The 18,571-nt window shown below is 36.6% G+C and overlaps 1 protein-coding gene across 4 annotated transcripts in view; it reads left to right on the top strand.

The window, feature by feature from the left end:
- ZNF385B (zinc finger protein 385B) overlaps positions 1-18,571 on the top strand; it is a 385,075-nt gene that overhangs the window by 283,556 nt on the left and 82,948 nt on the right. For all 4 annotated transcript variants that reach the window (XM_056110152.1, XM_056110153.1, XM_056110155.1 and 1 more), the window contains one exon: positions 1,930-2,072. In XM_056110152.1, coding sequence (XP_055966127.1) covers positions 1,930-2,072 — 143 coding nt within the window. The remainder of the gene's footprint in view (positions 1-1,929; positions 2,073-18,571) is intronic.

The raw sequence follows: 18,571 nt of genomic DNA, 5'->3' as shown, positions 1-18,571 counted from the left end.
AACATTCAGAACAGAGACAAACTAAATTTGTGCTTGCTAGGGGTGTTGATCTGAAGTTGTAAATGGCATCTAATAGAAGTTTCATTTAGGGGGTGTGAAAATGTTCTGAAATTGATTGTGATAATGGTGGCACACTGAATATGCTAAGCATCACTGAGTTATTTTCAAGTGGATGAATTATTTTATTATGTGAATTATATCTCAACAGAAGTATTCTATTAAAAAGGTAAAGGTAAAGGCCCTCCCGTTGATCGTCGATTTGCTCGAGCGGGCCCAGTAACGTCTCCATTGGAGACTTTGTTGTTACTGTGTCTGGCATATCGAATACTCTCGGTAGCTTGCCAGGCTCTCCGAGAGGGGCGGAGGAATCGAACTCGGGTCGGCCGTGTTGGCCGCGTGTAAGACGAACGCCCTACCCGCTGCGCTATAAAAAAAAAACTAAACTACTTCAAATCTGGTTGTCCAGGGAGCCATCTGTACTAATAATTACTTAATATGCAGTCTGTGGAGGCTACAAACTAAAGAATAATGCATATTGCTGGAAAGGAGTGCTTTAACACATGGTTTAAGCCAGCTATCTAAAGAGATGACTGCTATTATGATTATTAAAGGGATAGTTCCTAAAATATTATAAAGCTATTTTATGGTGGGAGAAGGGCACATCCAACTTTGCTCAGGATCTACTTCTTCCTCTGTGCTCAGTGATCACTCCTGGTAGGACTCAGAAGACCCGATAGGGTACCAACAATTAAACATTGGTTATCTGAATCCAAGGCAAGCCCACCGTATTATCTCTCCAACCCCTCTTTTTTGTTTTGTTTCCTTTGTGAACCACACACAGCTGTGCTCAGGATTTACTGTTGTCTCTGTACTCAAGGACCATGCCTGATGGGCTTTGAGGGGCCATATGCCAGGAATTGAACCAGAGTTAACTGCAATGAAAGTGTCATACCCACTGTACTGTCTTCGGTCCAATAGGAAGATCTTTTTACAAAGTAAAAGGCAAATATTTTTTATTGTTGCCTCAACTCCTTCCTGTCCCCCAATAACCAGCCTTCTCTCAGACTTTAATCACTCATTTTAGATTCTCTAAAACTGTAATGTCTAGAGTACTCATTTTCCTCAAAGTAAGGGTAATTTTTAGATTGTTTTTTGAGGGAAAAATTGTTCGAGTCATAAATTTCTTGAGAACACACTATAACCATAAAAGTCCAAGTTTTTTTCTGAACATGTTAGTCCAGAAGTATAACAAGTGGAGAGTGGTAACAGGCTCTGAGAATCAACAGATCTCAGTATTCCAAGGGTTTAGAGTTGAAGGTAGGGTGGGAGGGCCCCTGTGAATTATTGGATGGTCACTGCAACTTTGGTGGTGAATGTCATACTGAAATATTATATGTCTGAAAATCTATTATCAACAGTATTGTAAATCATGGTTTCCAAGTAAACATGTTTTAAAAAGGAAGAGGCTAAGATTTCTTCCCCTTGTTAAGACACCTATACTTTTCTCTGATTTGCATAAAGCATACCTACTATCCATTCAGTTATTTTGAATACCAATAGATTCCAATTTTAAGAGTTTCCTTCCCTCCTCTTTCCTACATTTTTGGTTAGTCAGAGACAATGGCTAGACTGTCAGAAGACAACATCCTGCCCCACCTACCAGAAAATCCACTTACTATATATCTCCCTCCACTAATTCTAAGCCGCTCTTGGACTTTGCCCAAGAGAGTATTCAGCATCCTTTTCAGAAAAATTATCAAGAAACCCCTTTGAATTACATTTCCTCATTCTACAGCCTTTGCATACATCCAACATAACTTTCTTGCTTGTAGTAGTAGCTTAGCAGAATTATTTGTGCACAGTACGTAGACTGTGGAGGAAGATGGGTCTAAGAAAGAGACTAATTTCTTTTTGTTTTGTTCTTGGCAGGCAGTACATGCCACACTACGACGCTTCCTGCTCTTGTGCGCACTCCAACTCTGATGATGCAACCTTCACTGGATATCAAACCATTTATGTCTTTTCCAGTGGACAGTAGTTCTGCTGTTGGGCTCTTTCCAAATTTTAACACAGTGAGTAAATGTATTTTTATTTTGTTTGTGTTCTCAAACTCTTTATTACACTTGTGGATAAGTAATTTCAAGTTTAGAAGTAGCATATTTCCGAAGTATGTAATTTAGGGTCATATTGGTTAAACTAGATGAGTGTGAAAGTTATATTATGGAAGATAATGTTCCCCCTATGAGATGTCAAAAGAGGATATTTTTATTTTACAAACATATCCACAGGTGACTTTTCACCTGTTGCTTTGTGAAATTTTGATAGACTTTTTAGTAGCCTGAGTAACCATGTTCATTTTGGAGCACTATTCTATGTGCTTAAGAACAAAATTTTGAAACAACAAACAGAATTGGATTTTCTCTACTAGGAAGGAAAAATCTTGTCTGGGTAGATTTATACTAGGAGATATTACAAACACTCCCACAAAAAGCATTTTCATTTGGAAGATATTGTGGGTTTTACTGAATGTTTCAAATAGAAAAAAATAAAATGATCTTTTGTAGTTATCTGCTTAATACTTTGTATTCCCTTTATTTATTTATTCATTTATTTCTTTTTTTCTTTCTTTCTTTCTTTTTTTTGGCTTTGGGTCATACCTGGTGATGTTCCATCCCCACTTTAGATTCCCTTTTAAAAAGTTACAAATATTAGTGAATTTCTTATAATTATCAATGCTTTTCATTCAGGTCAGCTGCTATTACTTTATCTGGATCCAATAGACTTTTTGTAGGTGTGCTAAGTGGAGTCTGACCCCCTTTTTGAAGTAGGATTCAGCTTAAAATTCATCCAAGTGATATTATAAGCTTATAGTAAAATAAAAGATTAAATAGTGCACATAAGCGCATGAATTATGTCTATTTCGTGGATACATTTGGTCTGTTAAGGCATGATGACTTACATGAATGATACATCATTAGAGAAAGTGCCATGATCAAGAAAAAGAATTGTATTATCAGCACCGCCAGACAGTGAGCTTCTGAAGTACTGCCAAATGTTTCTTTTGCAAAATTATCTTCTGTGTAAAGTCAAAAACATCACAGCATGCCTTTTTAGAATTTGAACTCAAGTGTGTTTTCTGTGCTCTGGACCAAAATCTGGATGATACTTTCAAGAATAATTGGTTAGTGTATTATATACTTTGGAAGAAAGCCTTTATAGACACCATTGTCGGGAAGCAGGATGGCTGATGTCAGTTAGTATAAATGTCTCCTACTTTGGTTTTTTCTCTGTAATTTTTTATCACAATACTTCAATTCTTATTTTAAAGATTTAAATGAAAGAATAGCAAAGTGTGAGCGTCACTGTTCCCTCTTCCTATATTTATATCTTGTCCCTTTACTAAAGTGGCCTCAGTTGCAGGCATTCATCCTGCCAGCTTTGAGCAGTATGTTTTATATATAACTTATCATGGGCATCCAATGACAGTTGTCTTTTTACAACTGTGATCATCTAATTAGCACTATTATATAAATTTTCCTTTTTCAGTTATCAGTCAAGAAGTCATAAAACAAAAAATGAAAAAGAGTAACTGAATAATTTTAACAAAGTTTCTTGTAAACCCTGAGTGAGTGAGTGTGTGTGTATGTGTGTGTGTGTATGTGCGTGTGTGTGTGTTACCAGGAGTTAAGCCAGGATCTCATGCAAGACTTATGTTTTTTCACTGAAACACATTCCCAGACCTCACAAGGATTTCTTCTTACTTTTTTTCTTTTTATGTTTTATTTTTTTTAATTTTGGGCCCACACCTGGTGGGGCTCAGGAATTACTCCTGGCAGTGCTCAGTACCCAGAGAGGCAAAGAAGTATAGTCGAAGTAACATCTGCACTTGTTTGTTCATTGCAGCACTCTTTACAATAGCCAGAATCTGGAAAAAATCTGAGTGCCGGAGAACAGATGACTGGTTAAAGAAACTTTGGTACATTTACACAATGGAGTACTATGAAGCTGTTAGAAAAGAGGAAGTCATGAAATTTACATACAAGTGGTACTACAAGTGGGAAGTATCATGTTAAGTGAAATGAGTCAGAAAGAGAGGGACAGACATAGAAAGATTGCATTCATCTGGGGAACATAAAGCAACAAAAAGGGAGACTAACACCCAGGAATGGCTGAGATTAGTACCAGGAATTTTGCTCCATGGCTTGGAGGCCAGCCACACTTGCTAGGGGAAAAGGGAGCTCAGATAGAGAAGGGAGCACCAAGTTAAGGGTGTTGGGAAGATCTGGCCAGGATGGGAGAAGCATGCTGAAAGTAGACTATAGACCAAACATGATTGCCACTCAATGCCTCTTTTGCAAACCACAACACCTGAAAGGAGAGAGAGAACAAAAGGGAATACCCTGCCACAGAGGCAGGGTGGGATGGGGGGGATGAGGGTTGGGAGGGATACTGGGACCCGTGGTGGTGGAAAATGGGCACTGGTGGAGGGATGGGTACTTGATCATTGCGTAATTGAAACCCAAGCACAAAAATTTGTATGTCTACAACTGTACCTCATGGCGTTTCACTAATAAAAATAAATAAATAAATAAAAATTTTTAAAAATCCACTTTATTGGCTGAATGCAAAGCAAATGCCCTAGCCCTCACCCACATACTATTTCTCTGACCCCAGTCATACAGCTTTTCTCAAAGATAAAAATACAGTTTTACAATGGCTTTGTTATATGTAATAAGGTTTAAGGATTCACTATTTTTCCCTTTTGTTTATTACACTTAACTCATATCTTATGATGCACTTGAGAACACACAAAGAATAATTCAATAATTCTACTAACAAGAATTAATATTGTTTTCTTTTTTGAAGAAAATAAATGTCTGATTATCACAATAAAATACATTCTGGTTAAAGTTAATGATATAGTTGAGAGTTATATAAAATAATCATGTAGTCCTTACCTTCCTTATGCTCTATCCAAGACATTTATTGGACATAATAGTGCACTCAGTGAACACTTAGTGCACAAACTCTGGTTATGGATTAAAAACTAAATCATTATAGTGGTAACCTCTTTTTCCCTTATAAATAAATGAATTTATAGAATCACTAGATAACCTGTGATTTTTCAGTGAGTCACAATTTATTATTTTTTTTTCTATAGACTTGTATTCATGTACAAAATTCCCTAGGTAAATTTAATAAAAGCTATATTATTCCAGAAAATATTTTACATTGCTAGTAATAATTATACTAAATTACCACATGCTTGTGGTATATTATGATCTTCAAAATGCTTAAAATTTAAAATATGTTAGTAGGTCCCATACTAAATATCACAATAGAATATTAGCAATTTTGCATAGAGTAAAATGTTAATAAAGGAAGATGAATTAGAATCTTCTAACTCTGAAACATATATTCTGATTTTTATGTCCTTGAATCTTTGGTCTGTGTCACCTGCCACCTCATTCATTGTGAACAAAGCTCAATCAGAACTCTTTTGTGCTCTTTTCTGGAAGCTAGTAGACAGTTTTCAGCAGAATCATTAAGTGCAAAAAGGGAATTACTTTTGAGTATGTAAAATTGGCTTTTATAATCTGTGAAACTATATTTTTAATGAAGATAATTTTTTAAAAAATTAAAAATCATTCTACATTTTTAATTTTAATCTAATTGTACACCTATCCTTTGTTAACCAAAATCAATCCTGTAATCTATTTTTTGTTGTTGTTGTTTTACTTTTGGACCATAACCTGCCTTGTTCTTGGTCAGGGGTTGCTCTCAGTGGTGCTAGAGGAACCATGGGATTCCAGAGATCAGGATAAAACCAGGACCTCAGCATTCAAAGCATGCCTCCCAAGCCCTTTGTGCTCTCTTCTCTACCCCATAATCCATTTTTAGTCAATTGATTGTATTTATAAGCATAAGAAATAAACTAGATAACAATTATAAGAAAAATGACAGTATACTATAAAACTATAACTGAACTTTTTAGAATTTCAAAGTTGTGCTGCTTTTAAATATGTGTGTATTTGCTTGTTTGTGTCTTGGATGAATATAGAGTGACTAAAGTTATTATCTTATGCAGTAAGTTTTTTTCTATATTCTATATCTTATTTAGAAATATTTTTGTCTTAATATCACATGATTATTTTCTTTAGGAAACAATTGCTACTAGTAGAATTATTTTTTATTTTCTCAAACATATCAAAAATCTCTCTTCTGTCTCTCATGTTCTCTCTCCTTTTCTCTGTGCATATATATATAATATATGTATATAAATTCTTTGTGTAATTTATTTTTGGTAGAGTATCATAACATTACATGAAAAAAATCAAGAATAAGTTGTGTTTTTGTCGTATTCCAAACATGAATAGTGGTTTTATCTATACTAAATTGTACACAGTAAAGAAATGCTTCAGTGTTAATTTAGTAGTTGTCTTGTATTGTATTCCACAACCAACAGACTCAGTAGGGGTGCTTGTGTGTGTGTATGTGTGTGTGTGTGTGTATAGTGACTTTGTCCATGCATAGTTATGAAGAAATATGTTAGGAAAGATGAAGTTTCAATCATGATGATTTATGATGGGTTATGTGTCAAGGATTCTCATCTGGAGAATGATGATGTTAACTTTAACCTTCAGCAGCTGTGCTTTATAGAGAGACTGGTTTGAGCCACTCATGGGCAAAAGATGTGCAAACCAAGACACACTAAAGATCTTGACCTTTACTTAAAGCTTAATAGTCTTCTCTGCCTGGCTGACCATTAGTGGTCATTTCCCTCACTGCCACCCCACCTTCAGCCATCTGTCATTTAGGACTCAACTTGCTATTACCTCCTTTACAGGACATCTTCTGCAGCTCTTCAAGTCTAAAGGAGTAACCAGGTATCCTCAGATTATCTCCCTCATAGAGTTGTCACTCCATCAACTAACTAGATGATTATATTCACTGAATGTCAGTTCCTTGAGAACAGGAGTAATATCTTTTTTTATCTTTGTATGCTTTTTGAGTTCAATGATAACACATGGGTTCAATAAAATTTTTTGAAGGAAGAAATATCAGTAGAATACCATCATAACCCTTGAGCATTGCTGGAGTCCTCTCCCCCAATTTTTTGAAAGGATGGAAGAAAGGAAAAAGCAGCAGACCCAGTTCCTTAGTTGTTTGTATTTATCCCCTGTAATCTAATCCCACCCAGTGAAGTATAGATTAACATTTCTGAGTCCTTTACTAGTTGAGAAGCCTTAGCATTTTACTTTTGTTATTATTTTCCTCATACATACAATTTTAAATATAAAACTGATAGTTATAAACCACTCTCCAACTATAGTTCTTGCTTTCTCTGTATATGTTATGCAAACTTTGCAAGTATTTAGTATATTTATTATTATAGACTCTAGTCATAAGAAAGAACACTTAAATGAAAAGGAAATAATTACTTGCTGGATTTTATTGAAAATGTATATGCACCAAAGAGTACTTAACTTGGGAAAGATGATAAACAAAATGAATAAAATCAAAAATTTTTGCAGAGATTTTTTGTGTTACTCTTAGGAACTGGAGTTATAATCATGAGCTTCCTCAAGATTGCATCACTGTCAGTTTCTCTTCACTCACAGGTGCTTTCCATGCTTATTAATTTCTAGTTTTTGTGAGCCTACAGAATTTTTGCAAATGCTTCAGGGACACACAGGTACAATGTAGGACACTGATGCTCGATTGCAAGAGACAAGATCCCACTATTGTTTTGAAAAATAGTTTTATTTTTACAATGTATGTTATAGTTATTTTCTTTTGATTCAAAAATAAATATGTGTAACAGATCAAAGATTCTTTCTAAAGTGTAAAGTCCCATATTGCTATATGATTCCTAAGTAATATATTCCTTGACTAATTATTATTCCATGACAATTTATGAAATGATCTCTACAATTATACTACAATCTCTCCAATTACTGCTTATTGAATCATTCAAAATTATATTCTAGGTTATTCATTATTAGCACTATTAATGAATAGTCTTTTAATAGTCTTTAAAGTTCCATTCAGGTAATAGAAACAACATTAATTACAGGATTTTAAATTCAGAAAATGCAGGAAAAATATATCATTTACTTTTCTGTTCATTATTGGCATATTCATTATGATATATTATTTTAAGTGAATCTGAAGTAAGAAAATTTAACTTTTTAACCTGCCTTTAATAATTGAGCTATTTTATACAACCTTAAATTCCTAGATACATATTTTTCTTTTATCTGGATGTTTAAGTAAAATTCTTCACCACTATTGATGTAAACCAAATATAAATTTTTGCCATTTGGGTTACCTTTTTCACTTAATAATATTTTGCTGCCATTAAAAAGTTAAACATTCCACATTAATTTAGGATATTGTATGCGTAGCAACTTGAAATGACACATTTATCCAAAATAGTAAGGAGAATATGATTAAATTTTTAAGATAAGTAAAAACATTTTAAAATTAAATAAAAAAAATTTTTGTGATACAAATAAAATACAAAAGAGTCATGAATTTATATATCCTAAGGAAAAGTATAGTATTTAGTATGTCAAGTTAAATTTTTCCATGGTTGCTTAAACTTAGTTAAAAAAGGAAAAGATTGTTGCCTATTGATTTTCTTAGGTCAGTAGCAACTGTTCCCAAATCATTAAGGAAAAAAAAATATGGGGTGGGAATTCTTTGAAATGTAAAATAAAACTAACAAAGATTTTGTTCAAATATTTGAACATTAGATTCCTGCCTAGAAAAATTTAAATTCATAGTAAATTTGATGACAAAAAATGATATAAACTTGACCACTGGGAGAGAAAAAACTACATAATGACCATCTGTACTGTTATATCTCTCTCCACTGAAATCCCAAACAAGTCATCTTTTGAGAAATAAATGTTCCTTACCTTAACTCAAATATTTCAGATATACCGACTAAAAAAACTTCTATTCTTCCTGCCATCTACTCACTCTAAAAACCTTTAGAACTGTGTAGATATTATTTATATGCTGTATATTATATATGCATGTTTCTGTATTGTGTTGTCATAAGCATTTGCCCCTAATAAATTTTTCTGTTCAGTGCATCTGGGGAAATGCATGCATTCATTCCCAGTCACTTACTGAAGTCATTGTAATAATTGGTGTTGATAGTGGAGGCTGTGACAGAATAAGACAGAAACTGCTCACTGCCTAGGAGGAATTATTTCTTTCTCCTGTGTAATTCACCATGACATAGTAGAGAGTTGTGCTTATCGTTGATTAAGTTGACTAACGCTGCCTGAAATTATCAAATGAAAACTTTTGAATGGACTCTCATGAGGGAGGAATACAGTTTCAGAAACCTTTGAAAGGCACCCTCTATAGTATCATGCTGTGACCTCTTGCATGTTCCCTTCATTATCCAGTCTCAACCTCACATGGCTCTGGGTCAGTGTCATCAGTGCTAGAGTTTCAAGGATTATGTGTACTTGGAGGGCACATCAGATTCGCTGGCAAGATAGGTCTTTAATCTTGGCATTGTCCCAGGTCAGCATTTTTCAAGAGTAGAGTCAACTTGATAAAAGTGTCTGTGTCAGTTCTTTTTCATTAAAAAAAAGAAATATTAACAAATCTCCAATAATTTTAAAGAAGAAACCACAGCAACCTTGTTCTTAATTTCTTACAGTGACTAAGTCTTTGTGTGACTTTAATATGATAAAGTGGGAGAAAATTACTTGATACTACAGCAGAAGAGTATATAAATCCTTCCCAGTCCAGAAGTTATTTGTGGATTATTTGTGGGGTACCCTGAGAAATTTTTTATCAAAAGCTTGGGAACTATTCTATAGCATAAATAGGTTTTGTTTTATCCTCTTCAGACTCCTCTCTCTTTTAGGTTAAAGAAATACATCTTTTGGAATATTCTAGGCCCATTACTTCTATAATTGCTGTTGAGGGAACTAAAAATGAATTGAGATTTCTAGAAATTTTTGAAGTTTCGGAATCTTTGCAGAGCTCAGAAGTAACAGTGAACAAAGGCTTTCCTCACAGATTTCACTCTGTTTAGGTTTATTATCCTCCTTTCTATTTTCTGATGTTTGAAATAAAATAAAAGCATATAGATGATATAAATGATATTTTTCTTCCTTAGACAAGTACTGGGCTGGAGTGATAGCACAGAAGGTAGGGCATTTGCCTTGCAAGTGGCCAACGTGGCCGACATGAGTTCGATTCTGCCACCCCTCTCGGAGAGCCCGGCAAGCTACCTAGAGTATCTTGCCCGCATGTCAAAGCCTGGCAAGCTACCCGTGACGTATTTGATAATGCCAAACACAGTAACAATTGTCACAATGGAGACGTTACTGGGCCCACTTGAGCAAATCGATGGACAATGGGAGGACAGTGACAGTGACAGACAAGTACTAGAGGACTTTAGCATGTTTGAATGGAGCGATAGCACAGCGGTAGGGCGTTCGCCTTACAAGCGGCCAACATGGCCGACCCGAGTTCGATTCCTCCGCCCCTCTCGGAGAGCCCGGCAAGCTACCGAGAGTATTCTATATGCCAGACACAGTAACAACAAAGTCTCCAATGGAGACGTTACTGGGCCTGCTCGAGCAAATACTACATGAATTCTTTTATTATACCCATGGAGTATGTACATCATTGTTATACCGTTTTTACAGATTAAGAATATTGAAGAATATTATCCAGTCTTACTCCTTTCAATAGACAGTGCTGTCACCAAAAAGTGGAAATGTTAAATACTGGATAAACAATAATTTGTTTTTAGCCTGACATATCCAGAATTTAAATCTATATGTGTCTTTAAGTTATTCACGTGGAATATAGTTTTAAGTACCCAAGAAATCCTCATAGCTGCCCATGTCAGGTTGACAAACTCTTCTTTGCAATACATTCTATTTAGAAGATAGGCGAAATACTTTACTGTGAACAGTTAAGATCTGAGTGGTAGAGTAGAAAATATACCTGGCTTCTTATGATTTAGAAATAATTAGAGGTATACACTGTCACTGTCATCCTGTTGTTCATCGATTTCCTCGAGCAGGCACCAGTAACGTCTCCTTCGTCCTAGCCCTGAGATTTTAGAAAGTGCCTCATTCGAGGCTCTGTCAGGAGAATGAGACCCATCATTGTCAGGGATTTTTGGCATATTGTATATACCATGGGGAGTTTGCCAGACTCTGCCGTGTGGGCAGGATACTTTTGGTAGCCTGCCAGGTTCTCCAGAGTAATACAGCATGTACTTTTTAACAATTAAAATCACATGCCTGTGGACATGGAGGGAGAGATCAATGGACTGAGTACTTGCTTGGCCATGTAGGAGATCCTGATTTCATTCTGAAATTGCTATATACCCCAAGCACTGTCAGAGTGACCCCTTAGCATAGAACTCAGCTGAGAGTAGACCTCTACACTGCTGATTGTGGCCCCCAAACAAAACATATAATCCATCAATGCCAGGAATCACCCTTGAGTTTGGACAATGCCCTGAGCACAGATGAATGGGCCCCAAAACCAATAGAACAATCTTTGAGCTCTTGACTGATGGATCTTTATCCAACCTCCCTGGTTTTTTGAGTATAAATTGACAATCCTATGAGAAGGATCCACTTGTGCTCATATCAGAGGCAGCTAACTCTAAGTTTTATGCTTCCCCCTCCCCAAAGAATAGTTTTACATTACATACCAATATATATCTATCTTTAAGATAGGTGAACCTACATATTTTATTTTATACACATCATCAGTCCAAATAAAACTTGTAAGTTTGTTCAAAACATCTGTAACTTCAGATTTATTAGCAACTGGGAAGAAAGGTACTAATATGGACTGAAGGGAGGTATTTAAAACAGATATGTTTCAGTTCTGTCCCTTTGTAAAAGAACTTTCTAGAAAAACATATTTTAGCAGATAGCTCCTTACTGCTTGGGCAATCAGGCCCTCCATTGTCCTCAGAGTGAGCCGCTGCCTCACAGGTCTGGCCCCTCTAATGGGGGAGCTGCTTCTGAAGAAACACAGTGACTCTTGAATGCAGAATTCTTTGAAGCTATACTTCTGGGGAATCATAATTTCGTTACAGAGCAAGAGTAATATCAGCATTTCCTGGTAATCGGCCATCACAGAAAATTATCAGCAATTCATAGACTCCCTTTTTCCTTGGCTTTGGCCTTGAGGGTAATCACAAAAGATTATAGTCTTCATTTCAGCTGAATATCGTTCTATATCACTGAAATATTCTCTGCCAAGACCATGATTGATTTCCAGGGGCCTTTTAACCCCAGCTCTAGGAGACCAATCGGATTGCAGTGGTTTGATAACTGCCAACAGTTGTTATTGTGATAGTATTCTGTTGTGAGGCAGAAGTTTGGTGAGTCACAACTAATTACATGAAATCTTTGAAGTTAAGTAACACAGTAGCATCCCCTGTTGTTCAATATTTGTATTTATCCTAGATCTAAAATGTTGGAGGATTGGGGAATGTTTAAATGTTTATTTCTCAGATTTCCAGACTATTTCAGCTTAACATCCCCTTATCAGAATTTAAGATTGTCTATCCTCTCCTGGAAATCAACCTTTTTGTAAACTAACATACGAAGTACACTCAAACCCTCTACCAGTGTTTCTCAACTTTTTCCAACCCTTGTTTGCTTCCTGCCTTGTTTTCTTTCTGTCGTCCATGTTCTATCTGTCACCCGCCACCCCCAATCTTGTGCTTTAGCCTCATATACTTAATCTTCACCTGTGGTCCTCTTAGAATGTCTTGGGGGACCACAGAGAGCCGTATAGCCCACAGCTAGAAACACTTCCTTTCCCCTGGATCATTTCAGTACACCCCTCCATTCCAGTGGCTTTCTAGGAGACAGTATTATCCACTTTGGAAAACACTGTTTGATAGTTTGTGGGAGAGAAGGCAGAAAAAAAAATCTCTTATGAGTGTCAAAAAATACTTTGAAGTCTCTTTCATTATAATAGGCTGGATTTCAGAATGCAACATTTAGTAATTCATAAAAATTTTAGAAAATATTCCCAATAAATCAGGAAATTCTAAATAAAAAATTCTGTGTTGCAATGGAGTACTATGTAGCTCTTAGAAAAGATGAAGTCATGAAATTTACATACAAGTGGTACAATATGGAAAGTATCATGCTAAGCGAAATGAGTCAGAAAGAGAGGGATAGACATAGAAAGATTGCATTCATCTGGGGGATATAAAGTAACAAAGTATGAGATTAATACCCAAGAATAGCTGAGATCAGCACCAGGAGGATTACTCCATAACTTAGAGGCCAGCCGGGTATCCTAGAGGAAAGAGCAGTTCAGATAGAGAAGGGAGCACCAAATAAAGGATGTTTGGAGGATCCTCCCAGGAGGGGAGATGCATGTCGAAAGTAGACTATGGACTGAACATGTTTGCCACTCAATGCCTCTTTTGCAGACCACAACACCCAAAAGGAGAGAGAGAACACAGGGGATTGCCCTGCCACAGAGACAGGGGGGATGGGGGGATGGGGGTGGGAGGGATATTATCCATGGTGGTGGAAAATGGGCACTGGTGGAGGGATGGGTATCTGATCATTGTATAATTGAAACCAAAGCACAAAAAAATTGTAAATCTACAACTTTAAAAAAAAAATAAAATACAATAAAGGGGGGAAAAAAAATTCTGTGTTGTTTGTTTTTGGTTTGTGGGCCACACCCAGCCATGCTCAGGGCTAATTCCTAGCTCTACATTCATGGATCACTCCTGGTGGTTCTTGGGAGACCATATGAGATGCCGAAGATTAAACCTGCATGAGATTCATGCAAGGCAAGCACCCTGCCCACTGTATGACCTCTCCAGCCCTAAACACAAATTATTTCTATATCATATTACTAAACTTTTCATGAACATTGGAGGGGGATTTTGTGTTCCGTGACAACTTTCCATGTGATTTATGGGGGCTTTTCTCCATCATTTCATTAGCTAACCATGAAGCCATATACAGGGATGAAATATAAGCAAACATTTTTAACTCAATTTCTTGCTTTAATATTTCTCTCCTATGTAAGTTACTCTATTTCGAACTTAAAGAAGCAGAAAAAAAAATCTGCTTCAAATACATTAGAATTATTTTATGAATGTATCTCTAATCTATTTGAAAATAGATTAGTAAAATAATTTTACACTGAAGTAGCTGCATTTCCTTACAAGTTCCAAAGAAAAGGAAGACAGATCATTTAAATTACTTTCAAACTATAACCTCCTTGCAATCATGTTAAATAATTATAAATCAAATGGATAAATGTTAAATGTCAACTGCACTATTAACAGAGCCTTATTCAATAAAGCAATTATCACTTCACAGATCAGAAGAAGACACTTTATTAAAGCTCTTTATTTTACTTTACATTATGGTGTAATTTGTATAACATAAATGTAGAATTGGATCAAAAATGGGTTTTGCTGAGAGTAGTTAATATGTATACACACGAACATTCATATGAACGGGCAACAGCAAGATGAAAACATGGTATAAAATATTTTTGCTACCACTTTTCCCAGAACCATCAGGGACACTTGCCTAATGAAAGTCCTGAAGTGTTAAGTAGCGGGTGAGTATACAAGGAGATAGGACTAAGAAACCATTCACATTGATCTGACTGTGATATCTGTGCATGGCTATGGGTGGGTGTCTGTCACTGTCACTGTCCTCCCGTTGTTCATTGATTTGCTCGAGCGGGCCCAATAAAATTGGGAGGACCCGTGGTAGTGGAGGATAGGTGCTGGTGGAGGGATGGGTACTTGATTATTGTATAACTGAAACCCAAGCACAAAAATTTGTAAGTCTATAACTGTACCTCATGGTGTTTCACTAATTAAAAAAAAAAAGGGAGGCTTGTTGTTACTGTGTTTAGCATATTGAATACGTCGTGGGTAGCTTACCAGGCTTTGCCATGCGGGCAAGATACTCTCAGTAGCTTGCCAGGCTCTTGAGAGGAGCGGAGGAATCAAACTCGGGTCGGCCTTGTTAGCCGCTTGCAGGGCAAACGCCCTACCCGCTGTGCTATCGCTTCAGCCCATGGGTCAGTGGAGGGTGAAAAATAAAATGTACAAATACATGTCAAATGTTTCTTAGGATATTTTAGGGAAGCGTCTTGCAGCAATACTGGAGTCCGGGGATCACTCTCTGCAGTTTTTGGCCAGTCTGGCTGGCTGGTCACTGCAAGGGCCAAAGGATGTGATGCTACTCAGGGGCACAGTTCTGGAAACCACCGGGGCTATCCCAGCGTCACTCCTCACAGAGGACTTTTATACTAAAAATGATTTGTTTGTTGAAAATTCCATTTTAACTAGGTTTCATATTTTTATAGCAAATCTGGCAAACAGCTCTAGGTTATGATCTTAGCTGAAAAGACTCAAGCAAGTCCCCACATCATCTGACCTACGTGCTTTAACCAGAACTTTTCCAGTGTTTGTGTTGAATATCCAGTTAGAATTTGGTTTGGGTGTGGGGTGGGGCAGGAAGGTTCTTGCACTCCAGTTAAGACTTCAAAGCAGTTTGAAACTGTGGATGATCTCTGCCCTTAACCACTATGTGAGCAGAGTAATGAGAGTAGAGGCTGTGCAGGGTGGAGTAGGGCATTGTGGAGTTGAGGCCTTGTCAGTCTGCAACTGTCAGTTTATTCTCAGTGCCAGAATCTTCGGGATAACACTTCATTTCCACTTTGCAGATTGCCTAGGTTTCTGATTTTGTACTTTTTCTTGCCTGACTGGATTTTCTTTTCAAATTACATCTTTTAATTTGTGTCATGAACCTCAGCATCAGGATATATCTGATTAGTTACTGAACAGCTTTTCAGACTTGGTTTTGACAGATGGTTTTGAAAGGATATCAGTTAATGCATTTGGCTGTAGAGAGGGTATATTGATTTTTAAATCAAGAAATCTCATTTCTTCCTTAGTCATTTAGTGTAGTATGTGTGTAGTGTATGTGTGTGTGTGTGTGTGTGTGTGTGTGTGTGTGTGTGTGTGTAACAGGGAAAAAAGTACATGTGTCTTTTACTTTGATTTGGAGACTTAGCACAAATTATTTTAACAACTGTATCCATAAACATCAGTAAGTAGTCTAGTTACTTGCAAGCTATTTTTTTCCTCTAAAGAATTAAGATCTCTCATATTAATAAGATATTTTACACACTTTTAAGTAATATAAATTTTATCTTGGAGATAAGTTTGGTGGTTGTTTTTGAGTCATTATTTTTGAAAGAACAAAAGAAAGATGGGTAGTTGACACAGAGAGCTGGAATCATGATTTGCATGTGGATATCCCCAATTAGATCCAGCTCTACATAGTTCATGCAGCCCCTACATATTTTGTGCAGTCCCTCCCTCGTTAGTGCAGCCCCAATAGAAGTGACACTGAACACTACAAATAGACTTCCTTCGCCACTAAGTGTGACACCCCATCAAAAAAAACAAAAGTTAAATGAGATGGAAAGCCCAAGAACTAGGTGTTTAGATAGACCTTCTAAACTTCAGTATGAATCTCTTCTTCTGAAGTGCTATAGACTAATCTCATCTCATGACTTTCCAAACAAATATCTTTGCATTGGCAAGTAATTGAAAAACCTATTCCTGATATGATTTCTATCTTGTTTCATTTCACCTTAAAGAGACACAATGTTAAGTAACCTAGGAGACTTTTTACCCAACTAGTTTAGATTTTCTCAGCGAATCCAGTTCCTGTATCCATAACCAAATTATATACTCTGGAATTAGCATTGTTGCTGGGGGAGTTGTTAGTTAATTGTTCATTTTCAACTATGTATTTCTTTGAATGTTTGTTTACAGTGAATATACATGACTTAAAAATATAAAGTATTAATAGTTTAAGGATAGTAACTTCTCCATAGCTCCCAAAGATGGCTTGTGGCTTAAAGCGTTTATCCAGCAAGCACAAGACTGTGAGTTCAAACCCTAGTCATAACACACATGCACACAGTGTTGTTATTTTTAATCTTCAGAGAGAAAGGACCTGGATAATAATGGATTTAGTGACTCAGGAAGCACCAGGCCAAGCATGTGGTCCTGAGCTTAGTCCCTGGTGTACATGGATATAATCCTGATTGCCCCATCGTCTGGGACCTGACAAGGGAAATATTTTGGGAAAAAAAGATAAGTGAAATTTACAATAGGACTAAATTCTTATAAATCCCCCCTTCAAGATCGAAGGGTATTTTTGACTTTTCTAAAAGGTGTTATAATTTTAATTATATTCTGTCAAAAGGCCATTAGAGATTTCATAAAAAAGAAATTCAGCAGATTTTTTTCTGCTTTATCCTTGGTATGGGCTTGGAGCGATAGCACAGAGGGTAGGGTATTTGCCTTGCACATGGCCGACGCAGGTTCGATTCCTTTGTCCCTCTCAGAGAGCCCATTAAGCTCCTGAGAGTATCCCAGTCACACGGCAGAGCCTGGCAAGCTCCCCATGATGTATTTGATATGCCAGAAGCAGTAACAAGTCTCACAATGGAGACGTTACTGGTGCCCGCTCAAGCAAATCAATGAACAACGGGAGGAGAGTGATACAGTGCTATCCTTGATATATGTTGCAGATCTGTTATATGTGTGTGTGTGTGTGTGTGTGTGTGTGTGTGTGTCAAAAAGTATTGCATTTACTGGATACCAAATCTTTAAAATAAAAACACTTTCAAGAACGTTCTCTTAATTCTGATGGGTAAATCTCTGTGTGTCTCTGTGTCTGTCTCTCTGTCCGTTTGAAAGCAAGAGCTGAGGGTGAGGGTGGTTGTGAAACAGATGAAGGTGTTCACCAAATTTACTAATTAAGCCTTCTACTATGCATTAACTTAAATATAAGTGTAATTAAAATTTGATTTTTCATTCTTTGGTATTTGAATAGGAATATCAAATTAGAGTACCTTCCTGTGTGTGTGTTTGTGTGTGTGTGTGTGTGTATGTGTATGTGTGTGTATCCATCCATGTAAGAAGGTATGACTTAACCTTTAGTTATGTGTCATGACCACTGCAGGCCTAAGATGAGAGCCTTAAAGTTAAACAGAACTTTCTGCAGTGCTCTTTGATATGACTTCTTAAATTACCCCGCAGCATAACTACAGCTTTGCTGCATCCCTCTTGATCCCTAGCAGCATGGAAAATCACCAGGCCTGTGGAGCTAGCCAGGAAAATGGAACAGTTTAGATTTGTACAGTCCATATTTGTTGCATACAAGGATCAACAGTTAGATTCTCAACTCCAGTAAGGTACGTAGATCTAATTTTACAGCATCTCCAATAACCAAATGACTGCTATTCTGAAAATTAACTTTAAAAAGTATTCTTTCTACTCAGAACAATATAAAAATTGTCACAAGCTTTACCACTCAACAGAGGGAGACAGTGAAACCACATCTTAGTTTAACTTTTTCTTTTTAATGTTTAGGTAGGAAGGCTCTTGTCTCCGGCCATCAAAGATTGGAAGAGGGAGATGAAATGAAAATGGTCAAACTTTAGCGAATTTTATTAGGACAAGATAGGTTCCCAATGGGAA

The sequence above is a fragment of the Sorex fumeus genome, unplaced genomic scaffold (genome assembly GCF_029834395.1).
Source record: "Sorex fumeus unplaced genomic scaffold, SorFum_2.1 ptg000009l, whole genome shotgun sequence".
In the NCBI taxonomy this organism is placed as follows: domain Eukaryota; kingdom Metazoa; phylum Chordata; class Mammalia; order Eulipotyphla; family Soricidae; genus Sorex; species Sorex fumeus.
This window is presented reverse-complemented; position numbering and strand designations above follow the sequence as displayed.